At 50.7% G+C, this 16,658-nt stretch overlaps 1 protein-coding gene across 3 annotated transcripts in view; it reads left to right on the top strand.

Annotated features, from left to right (window-relative positions):
- The window catches only part of Arhgef10 (Rho guanine nucleotide exchange factor 10), an 81,779-nt gene extending 65,975 nt beyond the window's left edge, over positions 1-15,804 (top strand). For all 3 annotated transcript variants that reach the window (XM_038326085.1, XM_038326086.1, XM_038326084.1), the window contains 3 exons: positions 5,577-5,751; positions 12,296-12,418; positions 14,342-15,804. In XM_038326085.1, the coding sequence (XP_038182013.1) occupies positions 5,577-5,751; positions 12,296-12,418; positions 14,342-14,859 (816 nt within the window). In that variant the 3' untranslated portion in view covers positions 14,860-15,804. The remainder of the gene's footprint in view (positions 1-5,576; positions 5,752-12,295; positions 12,419-14,341) is intronic.
- Positions 15,805-16,658: the final 854 nt, after the last annotated feature.

Here is a 16,658-nt window from a genome sequence, read left to right as displayed (position 1 = left end):
TCAGAACTTTCTCCCTGGGACTGCAGCGAGATAACTTTCCCTCTCCCTGGCTGAGCTTGAGCCTGAGGGCTGGGATGACGAGTATGCCACTATAGCACTGTCTGTTTTTCTGATTCTCTTAAGGGGTGGCTCCTCTGTGTTCCCAAGACCCAGCCTGCCAGCTGGCCTCAGGAAAGGCAGAAGGAAACATGGACAGATGTTTCCCCCATAGTTTCATGGTAACCTTGGTTACTTTTGTATCCACCTGAGAGCCACTGTTGTGATAAGAGCTTCCCTTCCAGTCACAGGTACCATGGCAACTTCCTCCCAGCCCTTGTAGGTACCAGTGACACCGTCTTGTAAACAATGTTCCTAGAAAGTCCCAAACCCTGTGCCACCTTGTTTCACCGGGCGGTCTTGACGACTAGCAATGTCACCTTGCGGATTCTGTATCTGCAGTAGCACTGGGCCCACCCACAGCTCAATTGTGTGTCAATTGTGTGTCTCTCCTGGGCCCAACCAAGTCAGGGGTGCTTGGTTGGTGGAGGGAAATGCCTGCATCCAGCCCAGCACACTGGAGCTGCAGGCACTGAAATCTCAATGTTTTGTTTCTCGTCCATTGTTTTTACACTGAGGCATGATACCACTATTTTAAGACTTTTTCCCCCCAAAATGGCATGATCATCATCATTTGTAAACAAAACCCAAAACTGTCAGGGGTGCTCAGCAGCCTTCCCTAGAAGGCTTCCAAGGTAAGGCAATGCTCCCTCTCTGCTTTATGGTGTCTCGTGCTCCAGACAGGCACAGTGCTGAGATCACCAGGGCTCCAAGAGTAGAGCTTCTCCAGATCCAAGTCCTGGCCCCTCTAGGCAGTTTTTAGTCTAAAATAACTAAACACATTTATAGAGAGAAGCAAAACCTGCTTTTTTGGGTAAGTGAGATTCATGCTGTTCCTGTTTTATGGGCAGCCACAGCTGAGATGTGGGTGCAGCCCAGGACCTCATCCTGTGTTCACCAGCTGGAGTGGGGGTGCCACTGCTGGAGGGAGCTGCCTTCCTGCACAGGGGGTTCTGAAGCTGAGGCATCTTGTCAGCTGCCGCAGGGCTGAGTGGGAATGTTCATAGGCCAGGGTGTGCGTGCTTGGGGCCTGTATCCTGACAGCCCTGAGCAGAACGCCTCTCAGGTGACACTTCTGTCCCCTGCAGAGTCTGAGGGGAACTCCTAGTGCTGACTGTGGAGGAGCTGCATTCTCTGCCTTTTATTTTTGCATCTGTGTATACATGTGTGTATGTACTGACAGAGACCAGAATAGGGTGTCTGATGTGGGATTTCCCTCTGTATGCTGTGATTACCATTAATGAATAAAGAAAACTGTCTTGAGCCCATGATAGGGTATAACTTAGGTAGGTGGGGGGGGGGGTGGAACTGAACTAAATGCTGGGAAAAAGAAGGGCAGAGTAAGAGAGAAGCCATGTAGCCCTGCCAGAGACAGACACCGGACAAAACTTTACCCGGTAAGCCACAGCAACGTGGCGATACACAGATTAATGGAGACGGGTTAAGTTTATATGTAAGAGTTAGTCAATAAGAAGCTAGAGCTAATGGGCCAAGCAGTGATTTAATTAATATAGTTTCCATGTGATTATTTCAGGGTTAAGTGGCCAGGAACTAACTAGCTGCCTCCTCCAACTGGTGTCAGAGCCCCTGGAGCTGGAGTTGTGGGCAGTTGTAAGCTACCTAATGTGGGTGCCTGGGAGCCAAACTCGGGTGGGTCCTCTGCAAGAGTGGTATACATTCTTAATCCCTGAGCTTCTCTCCAGCCCCTCGTCATCTTTTCTCTTTCCCAGCTTTTCTTCTTGCCTTTTATCCCTTGTTTAGGAGCAGGCTGACTTCTCTGGGGTTTGGTAGATGCTGACTTCACAGTTACAGCTTCACTGCTGGAGCTACTTAACTCTAAAGACGCTTTCCTTGCCCCTGAGTTTCCACCGCATGTTGTGCTGTTTACTAAACTCAGATAGATGGAATGAACAGGTAGGGTGGTAATACAGCAGCATCACAGTGGTCTTCAACCACGCTTCTTACCTATGATAATTAGCTCCACACACACATTTCTTGACATTCCTGTGACCTCTGAGACCCTCTGAGGCTTGCTCAGGAGCAGTTTTTGCCGGGATGGAAGAAATGGGTCTGTCTTAAGGTTTCTGTTGCTGCTGTGAAGCACCATGACCAAAAGCAGGTTGGGGAGGAAGGGGTTTGTTTGGCTGACACTTCCACATTGCTCGTTGCTGTTCTTCACCGAAGAAGTCAGGACAGGAACTCAAACAGGGCAGGATCCTGGAGGCAGGAGCTGATGCTGCTCCTGACTTGCTCCTCATGGCTTGCTCAACCTGCTTTCATATAGAACCTAGGACCACCTGTCCAGGGATGGTACAATGCACTGGGCACTCTCACATCAATCTTAAGAAAAGGCCTCACAGATATGTCTTATGGAGGCATTTTTTTTAATTGAGGTTCCCTCCTTTCAGATAGTTCTAGCTTATATAAAGTTGACATGAGACTAGCCAGTACAAAGTCCTAGGCCTGGTTTGTTTTTAAACAGAAAATCATGCCCAGCATCACAGAACTGAAACAGTGTCTTCTGTCCCTTCATCTGGCACCTAAATACCGTTCTATACCTGCCATATACCAGGTACCATACAGCAGATCCTGGCTGTGTCCAGCCATGAGGCGGTGTAAGATGCTGTGGAGCTCTGATGGCTCTTTTCTGCCCACTCCTCAGCAGGCATGGTATACCCATGCCCAGGTTTGGACTAGCCTTGTAATGTTCAAGTCTTGTGTCTCCCTGAATCTGTGGGTCAGGCCATGGGCCCTCACCCCAGGGCCTCATTACAACCCCTATCAAAATAAGCAGAGTTCACTAGGACAGCATGGGAGAGGAAACCACAGGGATGGTCAGAATGAGGAGATGTGACTCCTGGAGGAACCGTGGTTCTTGGACTGAATGAAGCATGGGCCAAGGGGGCGAGGTATGAGGGGACATAGCAGGGTTGATAGCTGCCAGGAACAGCCACATAACAGGAACCTGGATCCCTCACCTGAATACATGGGCTCTGAAGAGGTCTGGACCCCCACCCCAGCTTCCTGGGCTATAGGCAGAGATGGAAACAGCCAAGTCCGCCGGAGCTAGCGCCTTTGACCTCATGCCCTAAAGCAGACTTGCACATTTCCCTATTGAATATGACACTTGCCATGTGACATAGGGCACTGAGGGACCTTGACTACAGAACAGAGATAATGAAATGTGTTTTCTCCTCTGCAATGGTCCTGCAGCCCTTCAAGTGCTGCAGACGGCAGACTGCAAGTCAAATTGAGAAAGCTGCTGGGAATCAGACCCTGGAGCTTCTGGGGAAGGTTGGGTAGACACTGTGACATGGGTGGGAAGACAGAGTCTTGCTCTTTCGTTCTCCATTGATGTGACCTCACATGCCATGGTTTCTTCTGCTTTTTCAAGCCTCCTTTTTCAAGCTGTTGCCCAGCTACCCCAGGTTTCCAGGGGCAGTTACTGCTCTGCCTTGAACTCATATGAGGGGCAGTAGTCATGGAGGCTTGTACCCCAAATGTGCAGCAGGACATTTTTCCCCGCAGACAGTTCTGCACCCAGCATAAACACTGGGCAAACAGCAGGAAGGGAAGGCTCCTTCAGCACTACAAGGTAATACAAGGCAACATGTCCTGCCTCGTCCTCCACCTGAGGCTTGGCAGTGCAGCTGCTATGGGGAGGTTGATGTGCATTTCCAGACCTGGAAAGCTGGGCAGGCATCGCCTTATCTGGCCCATGAGAACAGTACACAGAGCAGTCTGGCCCTCCCAGACCCCATGTCCCTTGCTTGTTCTTACTCAAAGCCACCTCCCTCTCTAGTCCCTGGCACTGGATCATGCTCAGGGCACCCCAGCTGTCTCAAGTGCAGAGCAGTTGCAGGATCCTGGGCTGGTGACATCGATTCCTCCTATCTGCATCACAGCTCTGTGTGGAAGGTTCCTGGTTCTTTGTGTGTTAAATCACAGTGATGCACAGGTGTGCGTGGCAAGAAGTTATGCATGAAGTTAGAGGAATCATAATCAGGCTTCTTCCTCCAGTGGTCCTGGGGGGAGGGGTGGCAGCACCAGCATCAGAGGAAGACCTGTCACAGGGGCCATCCCATGAACGTCAGACATACTGCTCGGCATGAGCCCACAGAGAAGTCTAGGACCAGTCCAGTACTGGTGTCTCGGAGCACATAGAGAATGGTGAGTGTCAGCTTAGCATCTGTGTACATGAGATCATGAAGGGTGCACAGAGGCCCACTTCCTCCTCTTCTGCCCACACAGAGTTGGCTGCTTTTACCAGAGGTGCTGGGGATAGACTGGGGGGCGTTGGGTTGAAAGAAGGATATGAATTTGCTAAGAGATTGTCTTGGGTCCAGAATCCCTAAGGAATCTGGACCATCACTAACAGATTAAAAAACAAAACGAAACAACAAAACATTCAACAGGGTCAGAGTGTGCATGATCAATATCTAAAAATCAATCTAGTTTGTGTGTGCCAGCAGCAAGCAGCCTGAAAACCAGGCCAAGGAGACAAGGTCAGGAGACTACATCGGTACAGCTCCTGACCTGGGCTCTGCCAGCCGTTTACAAGCAAAGCACTCCTGCCCTGGAATCTTCCGTTGAAATGAGATCCAGTTAATGCTGGGTGTAGCTCAGCCTAGCCCTTCGGGGGGCCTCTGTGAGGGTGTGGGGTTCCATGACCTTGGCAAGTCTATTGTCTCTGTGGCAGGGGTCAGGTTCTCTCTCCTCTCCCTTCTAATCTGAGGACACAGAGCTAGGTTTTTGTTCCCTCAGGGGGTATTTTAAGTCCAAATTAAGAGAACCCCACAAGACTGGTCTTTAGTGTGAATTTCCTGACCTTCTCATTGCACCCTGCCTGGGCTTTGGCCACCACACACACACACACACACACACACACACACACACACACACGCGCGCGCGCGCGCTAGTCTCAAGATGACTGCAGAGCTGTTTGTTGCCAGTCAGGCCTTGTGCAGTTTAGTGTTGTCCTGGGGTTCCAGCGCGAGAATGGGATCCCACAGAGGCGGCCCTGCGACTGTGTCTTTGCCGGGATTGTAGAAGGACCAGCTTTCTCCTTGGTCCCCACGGCTTTGCTTCCCACCACCCTCTTACCAGGCTGCTCCCTGAGCTATGTCTCCTTGGGGACCAGGATCAGCAGCCATCCCTTCCCAGCCCCTTTCATGGTGTGAAGCTGTTGGCCCAGCTTGTCCAGGTGCTATGATAGATGGAAGGCCGCGCTGTGTTCTGTGACACACTTGTCCCTACTCAGGGACATGCCACAAGAGTGTCATATCCACAGATGCTACTCTGTGACTGTGAATAGGAGATCAGCGCTGTCACAGTCAGGAGTGTGAGCTCCTCTGGACCCCACGACACTCACAAGTGACTCAGCCTAGCTCCGTTGTGTGTTATCTTTGCTCCCAGCACTGTGATTAGCTCTGGCTGTACCGCTAATACTCTATATAATCTCATTTCCTCTGCTTCTTCAGAATCAGCTGGAGGCCCACCAGGATGAAGGGATGGTCATCTCCCACATGGCTGTGGCTGGCGTTGGCATTTGGATTGCCTTCACCTCGGGGTCCACCCTTCGCCTCTTTCACACAGAGACCTTGAAGCACCTGCAGGATGTCAACATTGATGCCCCTGTGCATAGCATGTTGCCAGGTACTCTCCAAGGAAGGGAGGGTTCTAGGGTCACTCTCCCATGTGCAGCTTGCAGCCAGGTACCTCAGAAGGAATGGAAGAGGGCAGCAGAGTTCAAGGAACAACAGGGACAGCCACTGCTAGTGCACATATAACCAGTGCAGTCCATGGACCCTGGCTATTCACATATGTCCCACACGTGTAGATGCACAGCCTTTGTGTGTGCTACCTGGCTTGAGTTAGTGTGTGGACAGTGTATATAAACGTGTAGTTTGCATGCACAGTTATGCAGCCTGTCTGTGACTATGTTAAAGGCTTCACTAATGGCCACAATGGATCTGATGGTGATGCCAGAGGCAAGGCAAGGTAACTTCATAGTCCTGCAGGAAGTCACTGAAGACTGGAGAGGGACGGGGAGAGACCATGCCAGGGTGGATTTGGGGAGAGTGATCCTGCAGGGAGAGGCTTGAGTGGGTCTTGCCTGCCCTTTGTCCTCAGGGTCCTGCCTACCAGGCTGCCTGGGAGAGTACGGCAGAAAGGTGGGGATGGAGAGCACAGGAATGGGCTGAAGTTAGGAGGGAAGCACTGGGTAGTGAGGTGAGCTGGTCGCCCGTTAGCGGATGTGCTGTGTTAGACGGTGTTCACATGTGGGTCACAGGCAAGCCAGTCATCTAGACGGGCATTGCTGCTGGACAGTGCTCACATCGTGTGCTTCGGTAGCGGGGAGATGGGCTCTGGTGGGAGGGTGGGGGTGCTGAGCGGTGCTTTGTTCGGGCAGCTGTGAGTTATGTGACTGATTCACACTCAGTCCAGATGCCGTGTGTGTGCGTGTGTGTGAGAAAGAGAAACACCGTCATCCTTTAGAGGTGGCTGAGACCACAGTGAGTGGGTGGGGGAGTCTGGGCGAATTGTGATGGGGAAGGTGTCCGCTGGGGAGAGCAAGACTCTGGGGAGGCTGCTGGCCTCTGTCCTGGCTACAGGCTGAGGCCTCTAACAGCATCACCTATTCACTGAGTCTGGAAGCTAGATGTTCAAGATGAAGCTGTGAGGTTCTGGGTAGGCTATACGTTCTTGTTTGTGTACAGCTCCTTCACACATGTTCACACAGGGCAGAGAGAACAGGTTGTTCATGGACAACACCGTGTTCACATGGTGTAGAGAGAGCATCCGCACTGGTCCCTGCTGTAACAGTGCTGATTCCATCATGAGGCCAACCTTCACGCTGCCCTGTGTCCTGATCTAATCTGTCCCCTCCTTCAGGTACCACCTCCTAATTTTATCACCTACAACATGAGAATTTAAGGGAATTCTGACACGTACAGTCCATCACAATTAGCATTTTTGATGCCTTGAAAAAGCACAATAGTTGCGGGGTCAGAATGCAGAAGGGTACACACTCCTCCTATGACATGAGGAATAATGAGGTAGAGGCAAAAAATATGGCGGCAGGAAAGATTCCCTGAGACTCGCAGAGCACAGGCATCTAGGGGTGCTGCCAGGTGCTTTCTTCTGTTGGATTGGCTGCTAATCATTTTTTTTAATTACTAATAGACTTTTATTTAGTTAGGAAAATAAAGGTTTATATAATACATACTATTTTTAGAAAATAAAAACAACTTAGCATCAGGATGGCTCCCAAAGCATATTGCTGGGGACTTGACTGTTTTCTTCCAAGCATAAGCTACCTAGACAGGCATTGCTGTCAGAATCTATTGTCTCTTAGACAGAAACCACGTCAGATTCACCAGCTGCCAACACCTGCTTGCATCTGGCCAGAGAATGCCCTGTTCACTCTGTTGACATGGAAAGAAACAGGAGTTTCTTAGGTTGTTCTGTGATAAAGGCTTCTGGGACCCAGGTCCTGACCTGGTACTCTGTGGCCTCCAGGGAAGCTGCCTTGGTTGCCATGGTTCCTGGAATCCTGAGAACCAACCACAGGAATGTTGTCTGGCCACAGTCCCTGCCACAGGGGCCCTGCTCTTCCTCGGGTTCATTCCCCTGCAGTTTCTGTCAGAGCTGGGGAGAGGAGGGAGTGGCCAGTGCGTGGGGTTTGTGGGTTGAGATTTTTATGAAATTAATCCTTGTACATGATACACCGAAACCAAACCGCAAGAACTCCCAGTGAACAGTGAGGTGGCTCTGCGGCTCTCCCTCGCCGGCCCTCCCTTATCTGGTGTTCCTCACGCCCTCCATGTCCACCCAGTTCTAAAAGTGAACTGTGTGCTGTTCTCATCTGTCCTCTTGGTTTCCTCCTGCCGTAGACAGTGGGATGTGCATGGCTTCTGAGCAGATCCACTGGCAGTACGTGCCTAGACGCAGGCAAGCCTGGCACATACAGACCTGTGGGGACCCCTCCCTCCTGGGCTGGCAGCCAGCTCTGGTTAGGAAACACTTGGAGACCACTCAGCTTGGGTGTGCAGTGTTCTGCAACTGAGCCATATAGCACGGTGCAGTTGAGTTCTTTCCCTTCACCCCGTAGCCAGTGCTACCCCTCTTCAGCCTTCTGCACTGTGTGTTCTGTAGCTGAGCCGCACAGCATGGTGCAGTTGAGTTCTTTCCCTTCACCCCGTAGCCAGTGCTACCCCTCTTGAGCCTTCTTCACTGTTTCCACTTAGCCAAACATTAGCTTGCCCCAGCCTTCTCTGCAGAGCCTGGCCCTCGGCACTACCGGACTCATGGGATTGTGGGGTATGGGTCCTTCTCCAGAGGACTGCCCGTCTCACCACCCTCTTCCCTCAGGCTAGAGGGTCTGTCAGAGTCTCCACAGCCTTAGAGTTTGACTCTAACAATGCCTCTTGACAGCTCATGGGTGAAAGACCATTCAAGGGATGGTTTATGAGGGCTCCAGCCTAATCCAGCGATGGAGTCATACTTCAGTGGTGTTGAGAGACAGTGGAGTCTACTTGGAGATGTGTTGTGTGTGTGTGGGGGGGGGGGGTGAGCGTGCTTTGGAGAGATCCCCTGACCCATGCACATTCCCTTCCCAGCTACCATGAGATGAGCGGCTCTCTTCACCACACCCTCCTGTCATATCTCTGGCTTGTCACAGGTGTAGAAGCAGTGCAGCCCTGGACTGAAGCCGTGACCCAAGGTCAATCAGACCTTTAAGTTGCTAATGTCAGCTATTTGGTCACAGCTGTGGAAAACGTACTGATACGAGCCACTTTGGACATGGCCTGTGGGACCCTCTGTCACAGGTCTTGGTCTAGTTCCATGCGGGAGGTCATCAGTCTGCTTCTTACTCATGGATGGGTGGGACAGACAGGGGTGTCAGACCAGCGTGAACTGGAAAACCTTCAGCTGGACTGTGCTCATCAGCGTCGTCTGCTGTATTTTAAGTGGCTTCCACTCCGCCTCAGGAGGCCTTGTCATGCGTGCACCCCCAGTGTTCCTTTAGTGTTGATGTACTGTCCCGCAGTGGTGGTGGGGGAGGGTAACTCAGAGCAGTGCTCTATGGTAAGAACTGGGTTCTGTCTGCTCTGTCCATCAGCAGTTCCTGACATCCCAGAATGGAGCTCCACACACTGCGGTCTAGGGAGAATAAAGCCAGTGTTTCACAGCAGTGCCTGTGTGGAAGCCCGAGTGTTTGAGCCGCTGTTTGTACCGCTGTAAACGCACATAAGTGTGTGTGGAAGCAGCACTGGCCAGTGCCCGTTCAGGCCATTGTTAAGAGTAATAAAGTCCAAGTAGGTCCTGCAGCTAGAGACACACTGAGTCAATAAAGGACAAAATTTGGGAAAGAAATGATACTGGAGTCATTGGAAGTTGATCAGACCTAAGACCACACCTGGAATAATCAATCAGTTCCTAGCAAGTCAGCTTCCCCTTCCACTGGAATTCAGATCTGAGGCCATTTAACGTGGGCTCCTAATGTGAACCACGCGGAGCACACTGCCGCCCAGCAGTAGATCTCAGATCCTGCCTAGGGCTCATCTATTAGAGCAGGCGTTGGACTCTGAGAACAGAGGCACAGAAGGTGTGGCTGGCAGCCTGGGAAGGCCCCTGAGCAGCCTCCAGCAGCCTCTGTGTCACCTCAGAGTGAGGTGACAGAGGTACTGGGACACAGTTACCCTCTGTGACCCTGCTGAGCGGATATGGCTGCCGGGAGTGATGTGGCCAAATAAAAGGGCCAAGTGTTTTGTTTTTTTAAAAAAACAAAAACAAAAACAAACAGTGTGAGTCTTCCTGGTGGGGGTTGGTGAGTTAAACTGTTCTCCCAGGTCTGTGTGAATGGGAAGCTCTATGCAGGCACACACACAGCTGGTCCTTGGCATCAATTCTCCTGCTAACCAGGACCACCCTGGACAGCAGGGGAGGTGAGCATTTGAAGACAGCAAACAGCCAGTTCCTGGGACAAGGTTTTACTTAGTTCCAAAATAAAAAGTAGAAAATAGTAGCATCTGGGACTTACCTGCTTCCTTTTTGTTACTAGCTTTTATTGCTACTGCTAATTGTTGAGGCCATTTCTTTTCGTGGTTTCTATCTGATTGTCCTGACTTCAGTTCAGCATTTTGGGCTCAGAGGAGACCCTGCTGATGCACACCTAAACGCCTGTACCTCAGCATCCCTGCAGGGCCTCTGACCTCTCCAGGATGCCGCTGACATCTGAATCTGATGTACTGTTCTGTGCATTCTCCTTGGGAATACACTCTTGACAGAAGGGATTTCTTTGAAAAGGCAATGGAACACTTCCCAGATTCTTACTATACTTAAGATAATGTAGGTGTAAAAGTGAAATTACTCTGAAAAAATATATCTATATACACACACACTGTTTATATATAGGAGATTCAAACAGAGAATGAAGGATTCAAGATGTATTTCCAGATGAATGAGAATATCTAGTGACTCCTCCGTCTTTCGTGCTTTGATGGTAAACTATTTTTTGGAGCCACTGAGTGAAATGGCGGTACACATGAGACGCCCAGTTTGCCCGTTAATTGTCCTTGAAGTGACCTTATTTACAGTAAAAGTATTTCTCAGGCTTCTTTAAAAGCCCAGCTCAGGTCAACACTCTAAAAATTATTTATTCAAAAATTCTTCTTCGTAGAAAAAATAAAGGAAAGTCGGTCTCCCAATGCAGAATAGTTTCCGATGTCCGGTCAGAGCAGCCAGTCACAGCGATGGCATTTGTGGCGCTTCACCTGCACGCAGCAGCTGACTGGCGCCCGGGTGCACGACTGCTCCTCAGACAGCTGCTCTGAGCAGAGCCCAGGCCTTGGGTGGAAGTGGTGAGGTATTCTTGGCACTGTGGTACTTCCCATACCTCTGTGTTTTAAAAAGGAAGTCCCTCAGACTCACTGGAACTTTCCACTTTCCCATGTGTCTTCCTGTCTTAGCGTGGGGGACCCGGTGGGACAGGTGGAGGAAGTGGCTCCTGCATGTCGGGATGACCCACCAGCCTGCCCTGGCCTGATAACACAGCTCTCAGCAATAACCGCTGTCATGAAGGCCCCTATGGGCTCCGGAGCTCCTCAGCGTTTCTCAGCAGCCTTTGAAAGCATCCGCTCGAGGACGTGGCCACTGTGGGGTTAGCTGCAACCCTAAGTTCTGCATCATCCTAAATAGACAAATTTGGAATCTCGGGGATTAAATACTGTTTTAGCTTTTTAAAACATGACACAGATCAGTGTTATGAAGTTAAAAATGCCTTTTATTTCTAAAATACCTGTTTTGAAGTCTAAGCATTTCATAAAAACAATCTCTGAGGACCCGCAGTCCACTTTGACCCTAGTATTTGCTTGCCTTCGGCGCAAACTCTGTATCAGAAGCAGGCATAGCAAAAATAACGTATGTTCTACAGAAAAGCAGAGTCAACAGAACTCAGTACCTCTGTGTCGGTCGGCTTTGGGTCAGAATGCTAGACCAGACTTAAGACTCCTTCCCACCCTGGGTCACTTCCCTTTGCAGCACTGCTGCTCCTCCCACTCCTCCAGAGCCCTCCTCCTGCCCGGTCAGTTCCCTGGCTACAGAGCAGGCTCAGAACAGCCCAGGCACCCCGGAGGCCTCTCTGACCCCATAGTGCAGTCACCGCCCCTGTTCTTTACCCTCACTAGCACTGTGCCTGTGGGGTGCACTTGCACGGAAACTCCGGAAGCCTCAAAGGCAGCGCACCTCATCCACAGTGTGCTGCTAGAGAGAGAGAGAGAGAGAGAGAGAGAGAGAGAGAGAGAGAGAGAGAGAGAGAGAGAGAGAGAGAGAGAGAGAACAGCAGGCACTATGTAACTGTGTAGGAGCAGATGGTTTGAATAGCTCTGGGGTTGGCTCACCTCTGGCCAGGCCAGTCTGAGGAGAGACTGGAGACCTGCCATGCGCTTGCTGCTGTTCAGTTGTGATGCATTGATGGGTCAACCTCAACCTCAGGATCCTTGTCTTTCTCTTCTGAAGAGGAAGTCACAGGTGTGAGCATCCTTAGAGCTTGCCCTGCCACAACGTAGTGGTATCTTGGGAACCTGGCCTTGATGTCTGGAGCATTTCCAGGCTGCACACCCCCTGTTACCCACCCAGCTCTGCTGCCTGAGCCAGCTGTGGGACATGGGGCTACTTACTTCTCTTTCTTACCCAGGGCACCAGCGTTTGTCCGTTACCAGCCTGCTCGTCTGTCATGGCTTGCTCATGGTTGGTACCAGCCTGGGCGTTGTTGTGGCCCTGCCAGTCCCTCGTCTTCAGGGTATCCCCAAAGTGACAGGTAAGTGGCTTGACATGTTGCTGTCATGTGGTCTTGAAGGCGCTGTAGTTAGTTAGCAGAGATGCCCACTGACTCTGTTTTCATATTCCCTCCGTAATTCCATTTCTCTCTCTCTCATGTTAGTAGTTTCAGGAGAATCGGTTCTGAGAACTCATTTCATGGTGCCTCTATTACCCATTAGTTCCCATCAGAACATAGGATTTTGCTCAGTGGAAATGGACCCCTTCTTACTGGGCACAGAGGAAGCTGGGTAGGCACCTCTCCTCTTGAGTGTTGCTTTTGGCTGCAGTTCTTACTAGGCAGCAGCTCAGCATCATGGTCTTGAGGTTTCCACCTCAGGATGCCACTCAGAGGCAAGCCCCAACCAGGAACAAAGCATGATGGGAAGACGCAGGCAAGCGCCAGCCAGGACAGAGCGTGATGGGAAGGTTTCAGTAGCACGGAAGGAGACCTCCTGAGTGCTCAGATGAGAGGTGGGAGATGCTCAGGAGTGGTTGCCTGGTCCTTCACTGGAGGAGGAGGAGACTGAGAGGAACCCGGCGCTGACACCACAGGTGAAACAGACCCTGAGTGCGCACCTGGGAAGGCAGCTGAAGAGCAGACGACGGAAGCGAAGGCGGCGGCCGCCTCTTAACAAGGGCCGGGTTCCATCATGTTCCTGGCTGGTAGGGTTAAGGAATCCCAGTTCATTTACCCCTTCCTCTTCCCTCCTTCCCTTCCTTCTTCCCTCTCTCCCTTCTTACCCTCCTTCCCCCTTCCCCCCTTCCCCTGCTTTCCTTCTCCTCTCCTTTCCTCCCCTCTCCCTCCCCCACCTTCATTTTCAGAGCTGAGGAGTAAATCCAGGCTCACACGGGTGTTCACACTTACCACCCAGCTACCGCCCCAGCTCACAGTCACTCATTTTTAAATTTTGTTTTTGTTAGGAGTGATATACAGCAGATACCTCAAGTTTTAATTACCAAGTGTTTTTTTTTTCTAATGTTAATGGGATAGCATGGTGGCCACACATCTGCTACCTGGTGGAGGACCTGGGTCGCAGTTTATAGGTCTGAGTCCCCAGGCAACCGTCCTTGTACACTCACCCTTGACCCCTCCACACCCTTCCGTTTTACTCACCAATCTGCTCCTCACATCACTTTCCTCTTTCTGTGCTGTCTACGGTAGTCTCGTAGAGTATGTCTTCCTGGCGACTTTATTTTCTCCTCTGTTTCTGCTACTTCCTGCCATGCTCCAGTATCTAGGTGTCTGTCTTTAGTGCCTGTAGAGCCAGTGACATGGGGAGGCAACACTCCCCATGGCCAGGAGCTGTCTCTGGTGGCTAAGATGAATGAGTCAAACCATGACCTGGAGACAGGAAGTCCTGGTTTTAATAAACAACTATAACGTTGCTTTTCTCAAGCTCCAGAAACTTTTTGCAGTGGAAATTGCTAGGACCTTCTGGGAGTGTAGGCATTGTGTTCCTGACACTGAACACATCAGTCTTTGATTTCTTAAGACTTAGGGAAATCAGGTACATTTGCATAGAGCAAGTGAGGAAATATGCCATGTCCAAAGCTCAAAACTTGCTATTGTATTACTCTAGGTGTGTGTGTGTGTGTGTGTGTGTGTGTGTATGTGTGTGTGTGGTCCATAGATTCCGGATGAAAGCATCAGATTCCCTATAATTACAGGCAGTTGTGAGCTGCCCAGTGTGGGTCCTTGGAACTGCACCCCATCCTCTGCTTACCACGAACTGTTGGCTTTAAGGCTCCGATAACTGAGCGTCGACAGGGGTATGACCAGGGTGTTTCTGCTTTAGCTAGCCCATGTATTAGTGCTATTTTCCAAGCTGTTGCCTGGGTAGGAGTGTGAGGTCAGATCCTGCACTTTAATACCTAAGCTGGATGTGTGTTATTAAAGACCTTTGTTGAATTGTCCTCTCAGGGCGAGGCATGGTCTCCTACCACGCACATAACGGGCCTGTTAAGTTCATTGTCATGGCCACAGCTTTTCAGAAGAACAAGGACAGAGCCAGAGACAGCCCACCCTCTGGCCCTGAGCCTCAGGATGAAGACCCCAAGGATTTGCCCGGTGGCGGTGAGGACGGCACTTCTTGCTTGGGCCATACTGACACCAACACAGCCACTTGGTTGGGAGACTCGTCAGGATTGACGGCTCAGAAGAGTGACCTGTCTTCATCCTCAGGGTCCCTGAGCCTGTCGCATGGCTCCAGCTCCCTAGAGCACAGATCTGTGGACAGCAGCCTGTGTGACCTCCTGAAGGACCCCAGTGGCTCCCCAAGGAGCAGGGCACAGCGCTCTCGGAGAGCCAAAGCCAGTTCTGCACTGGTGGTGTGTGGGGGCCAGGGCCACCGGCGAGTGCACAGGAAGGCTCGGCAGCCTTCTCAGGAGGACCTGGTGTCTTCAGTGATGGTGTGGCAGATCCCACTGCTAAGCACGTAGGGCAGAGGCTGCTGCCTGGCACGAGGGTGGCAAGCAGGGACAGCTCTCAGCGGGTGCAGGCCAAGTGGAAGAGGCTGCATCCGTACCTCTGGGACCAACTGGAAGCAGCGTTTGGGAAAGGAGCATGCAGCAGACATACAGCTTCTGCCTCCTCCCACCACACAGCCGAGTCCAGATGTGTGAGGGAGGCAGAGCAGCATTATGGCTGTTGAGTCACTGAGCAGAGTTCTGGGTAGTGCTACCTTCTGCCCCGTCATTCACCCGAGGTGCCAAGTGCGCTAACGGCGTCAGTTCCGGACACACCTCAGAGAGCTGACAGGGCACTGTAGCATCCAGGAGCATAGGAGGCCATTAACAGTTCTTAAAATCATTCTATTTGACTTAGACTCACTACTGTTATTTATATCCTATATATTTTTTTAAATCTCAGAATAAAAATTGTAACAATTTAAAAAGCCAGGTGACACATTCCATCCAGTCCAGTCAACTTGTTTTGTTTGGGAGTGACTGGGGCTTTCCAAAGTGACTGATACGTGTACTGTACCCTTTAACAAATAGTGTTTTTATATTGCATTTTCTATTAAAAATTAACTGTTAACATTTTAGTCAATATTACTAGCTGTAGTGTTTTGTACATAATCTTTGCTTTAAGCCAAAATATTCAATACCTGTCAACATTTGGACTCCAGCTTCCATGCCAAATCATCCTTGCCTTCTCACGCTATTGACAGTAATATCTACAGTGGGACATGTGCAGGTGCAGCCACGCAGGGATGGTGCTGGCACGTGTGGGTGCAGCCACGCAGGGATGGTGCTGGCAGAGGCTCGGGTCTGTGTACTTGCTGTCAGAAAGCCAGCCCATGGTGCCCATGAGTCAGCCATCGCCTGCATTGCCTGCCATGCCGGTGTCCACCCCTCCCCCACAAAGGACATACAGGGTCATATTGAGAGTAACCTATCCTCTGTTTGCCCCACCTGTGTTTGTACATCAGTGTTTTTCTTACTGGATGGCTAAGAATATTTTTTAAAAAAAAGCCTAATTCAGATATTCACCAGAAGCACACTTCTCAGCACTTTACAAATGACTAAAAATGCTAACTTGTAACAGCCAAATATTTTCTAAATTGCACATATACCCAAGCTTTCTTAAACTGTTAGCTGCTATCTTGTTAAAAATAAAAGACTTTTTATTTTAGAATGCAGTATTACAAGTTGCCTTTCTTCCTCCCAACCCATCCACCCCCAATAAAATCCAAAAGGGGAGGATGCTGTCCTCTTCTGTCCATTCTGGCACTGTAGTGGCCAGCTGCAAAGACTGAACTACCTGACGGACAGCTCACGGTGGGCTGGGGACCTCCAAGGACCCCTGCACTTGCTGGTTCTCACGGCATATGACATCGTGAGTTCTTACTGACAGTTTGCAAGACCGGGGTGAACCAGAGGACAGCAGAGATGCACGGATCAAGTTCACGGCCCTGGAAGGCAGGCGCCACAAACATTTCCACTCTGTGGATAGAAGATCTGCACGGAACAAGCTTCACCACAGCTCAGTGCCTGGGAGAAGCAGGCTGGGTGGTGAGCATCCAGCAGAGTGCAGGTGGGAGCTCAAAGGATGGAAAAGCCTGCTGTGGCCTCTGTCTGCTGAGTCCTGGATTTGAGAGTCACAGGTATGTCCACGTCCACTGAACAAAGCAACATGTTAAGGCCAGCATACTTAATGAGCAGCCCCTCGTAAACCCATATGGCGGAGTCACGTGAAGTTCTCTTAGGCTTGTGAATGAAGTATGGGCCCCATCATG

Source organism: Arvicola amphibius, chromosome 4, assembly GCF_903992535.2.
Source record: "Arvicola amphibius chromosome 4, mArvAmp1.2, whole genome shotgun sequence".
Taxonomy (NCBI): domain Eukaryota; kingdom Metazoa; phylum Chordata; class Mammalia; order Rodentia; family Cricetidae; genus Arvicola; species Arvicola amphibius.
The sequence above is the reverse complement of the archived record's forward strand: the minus strand, read 5'-3'. Positions and strand labels throughout refer to the sequence as shown.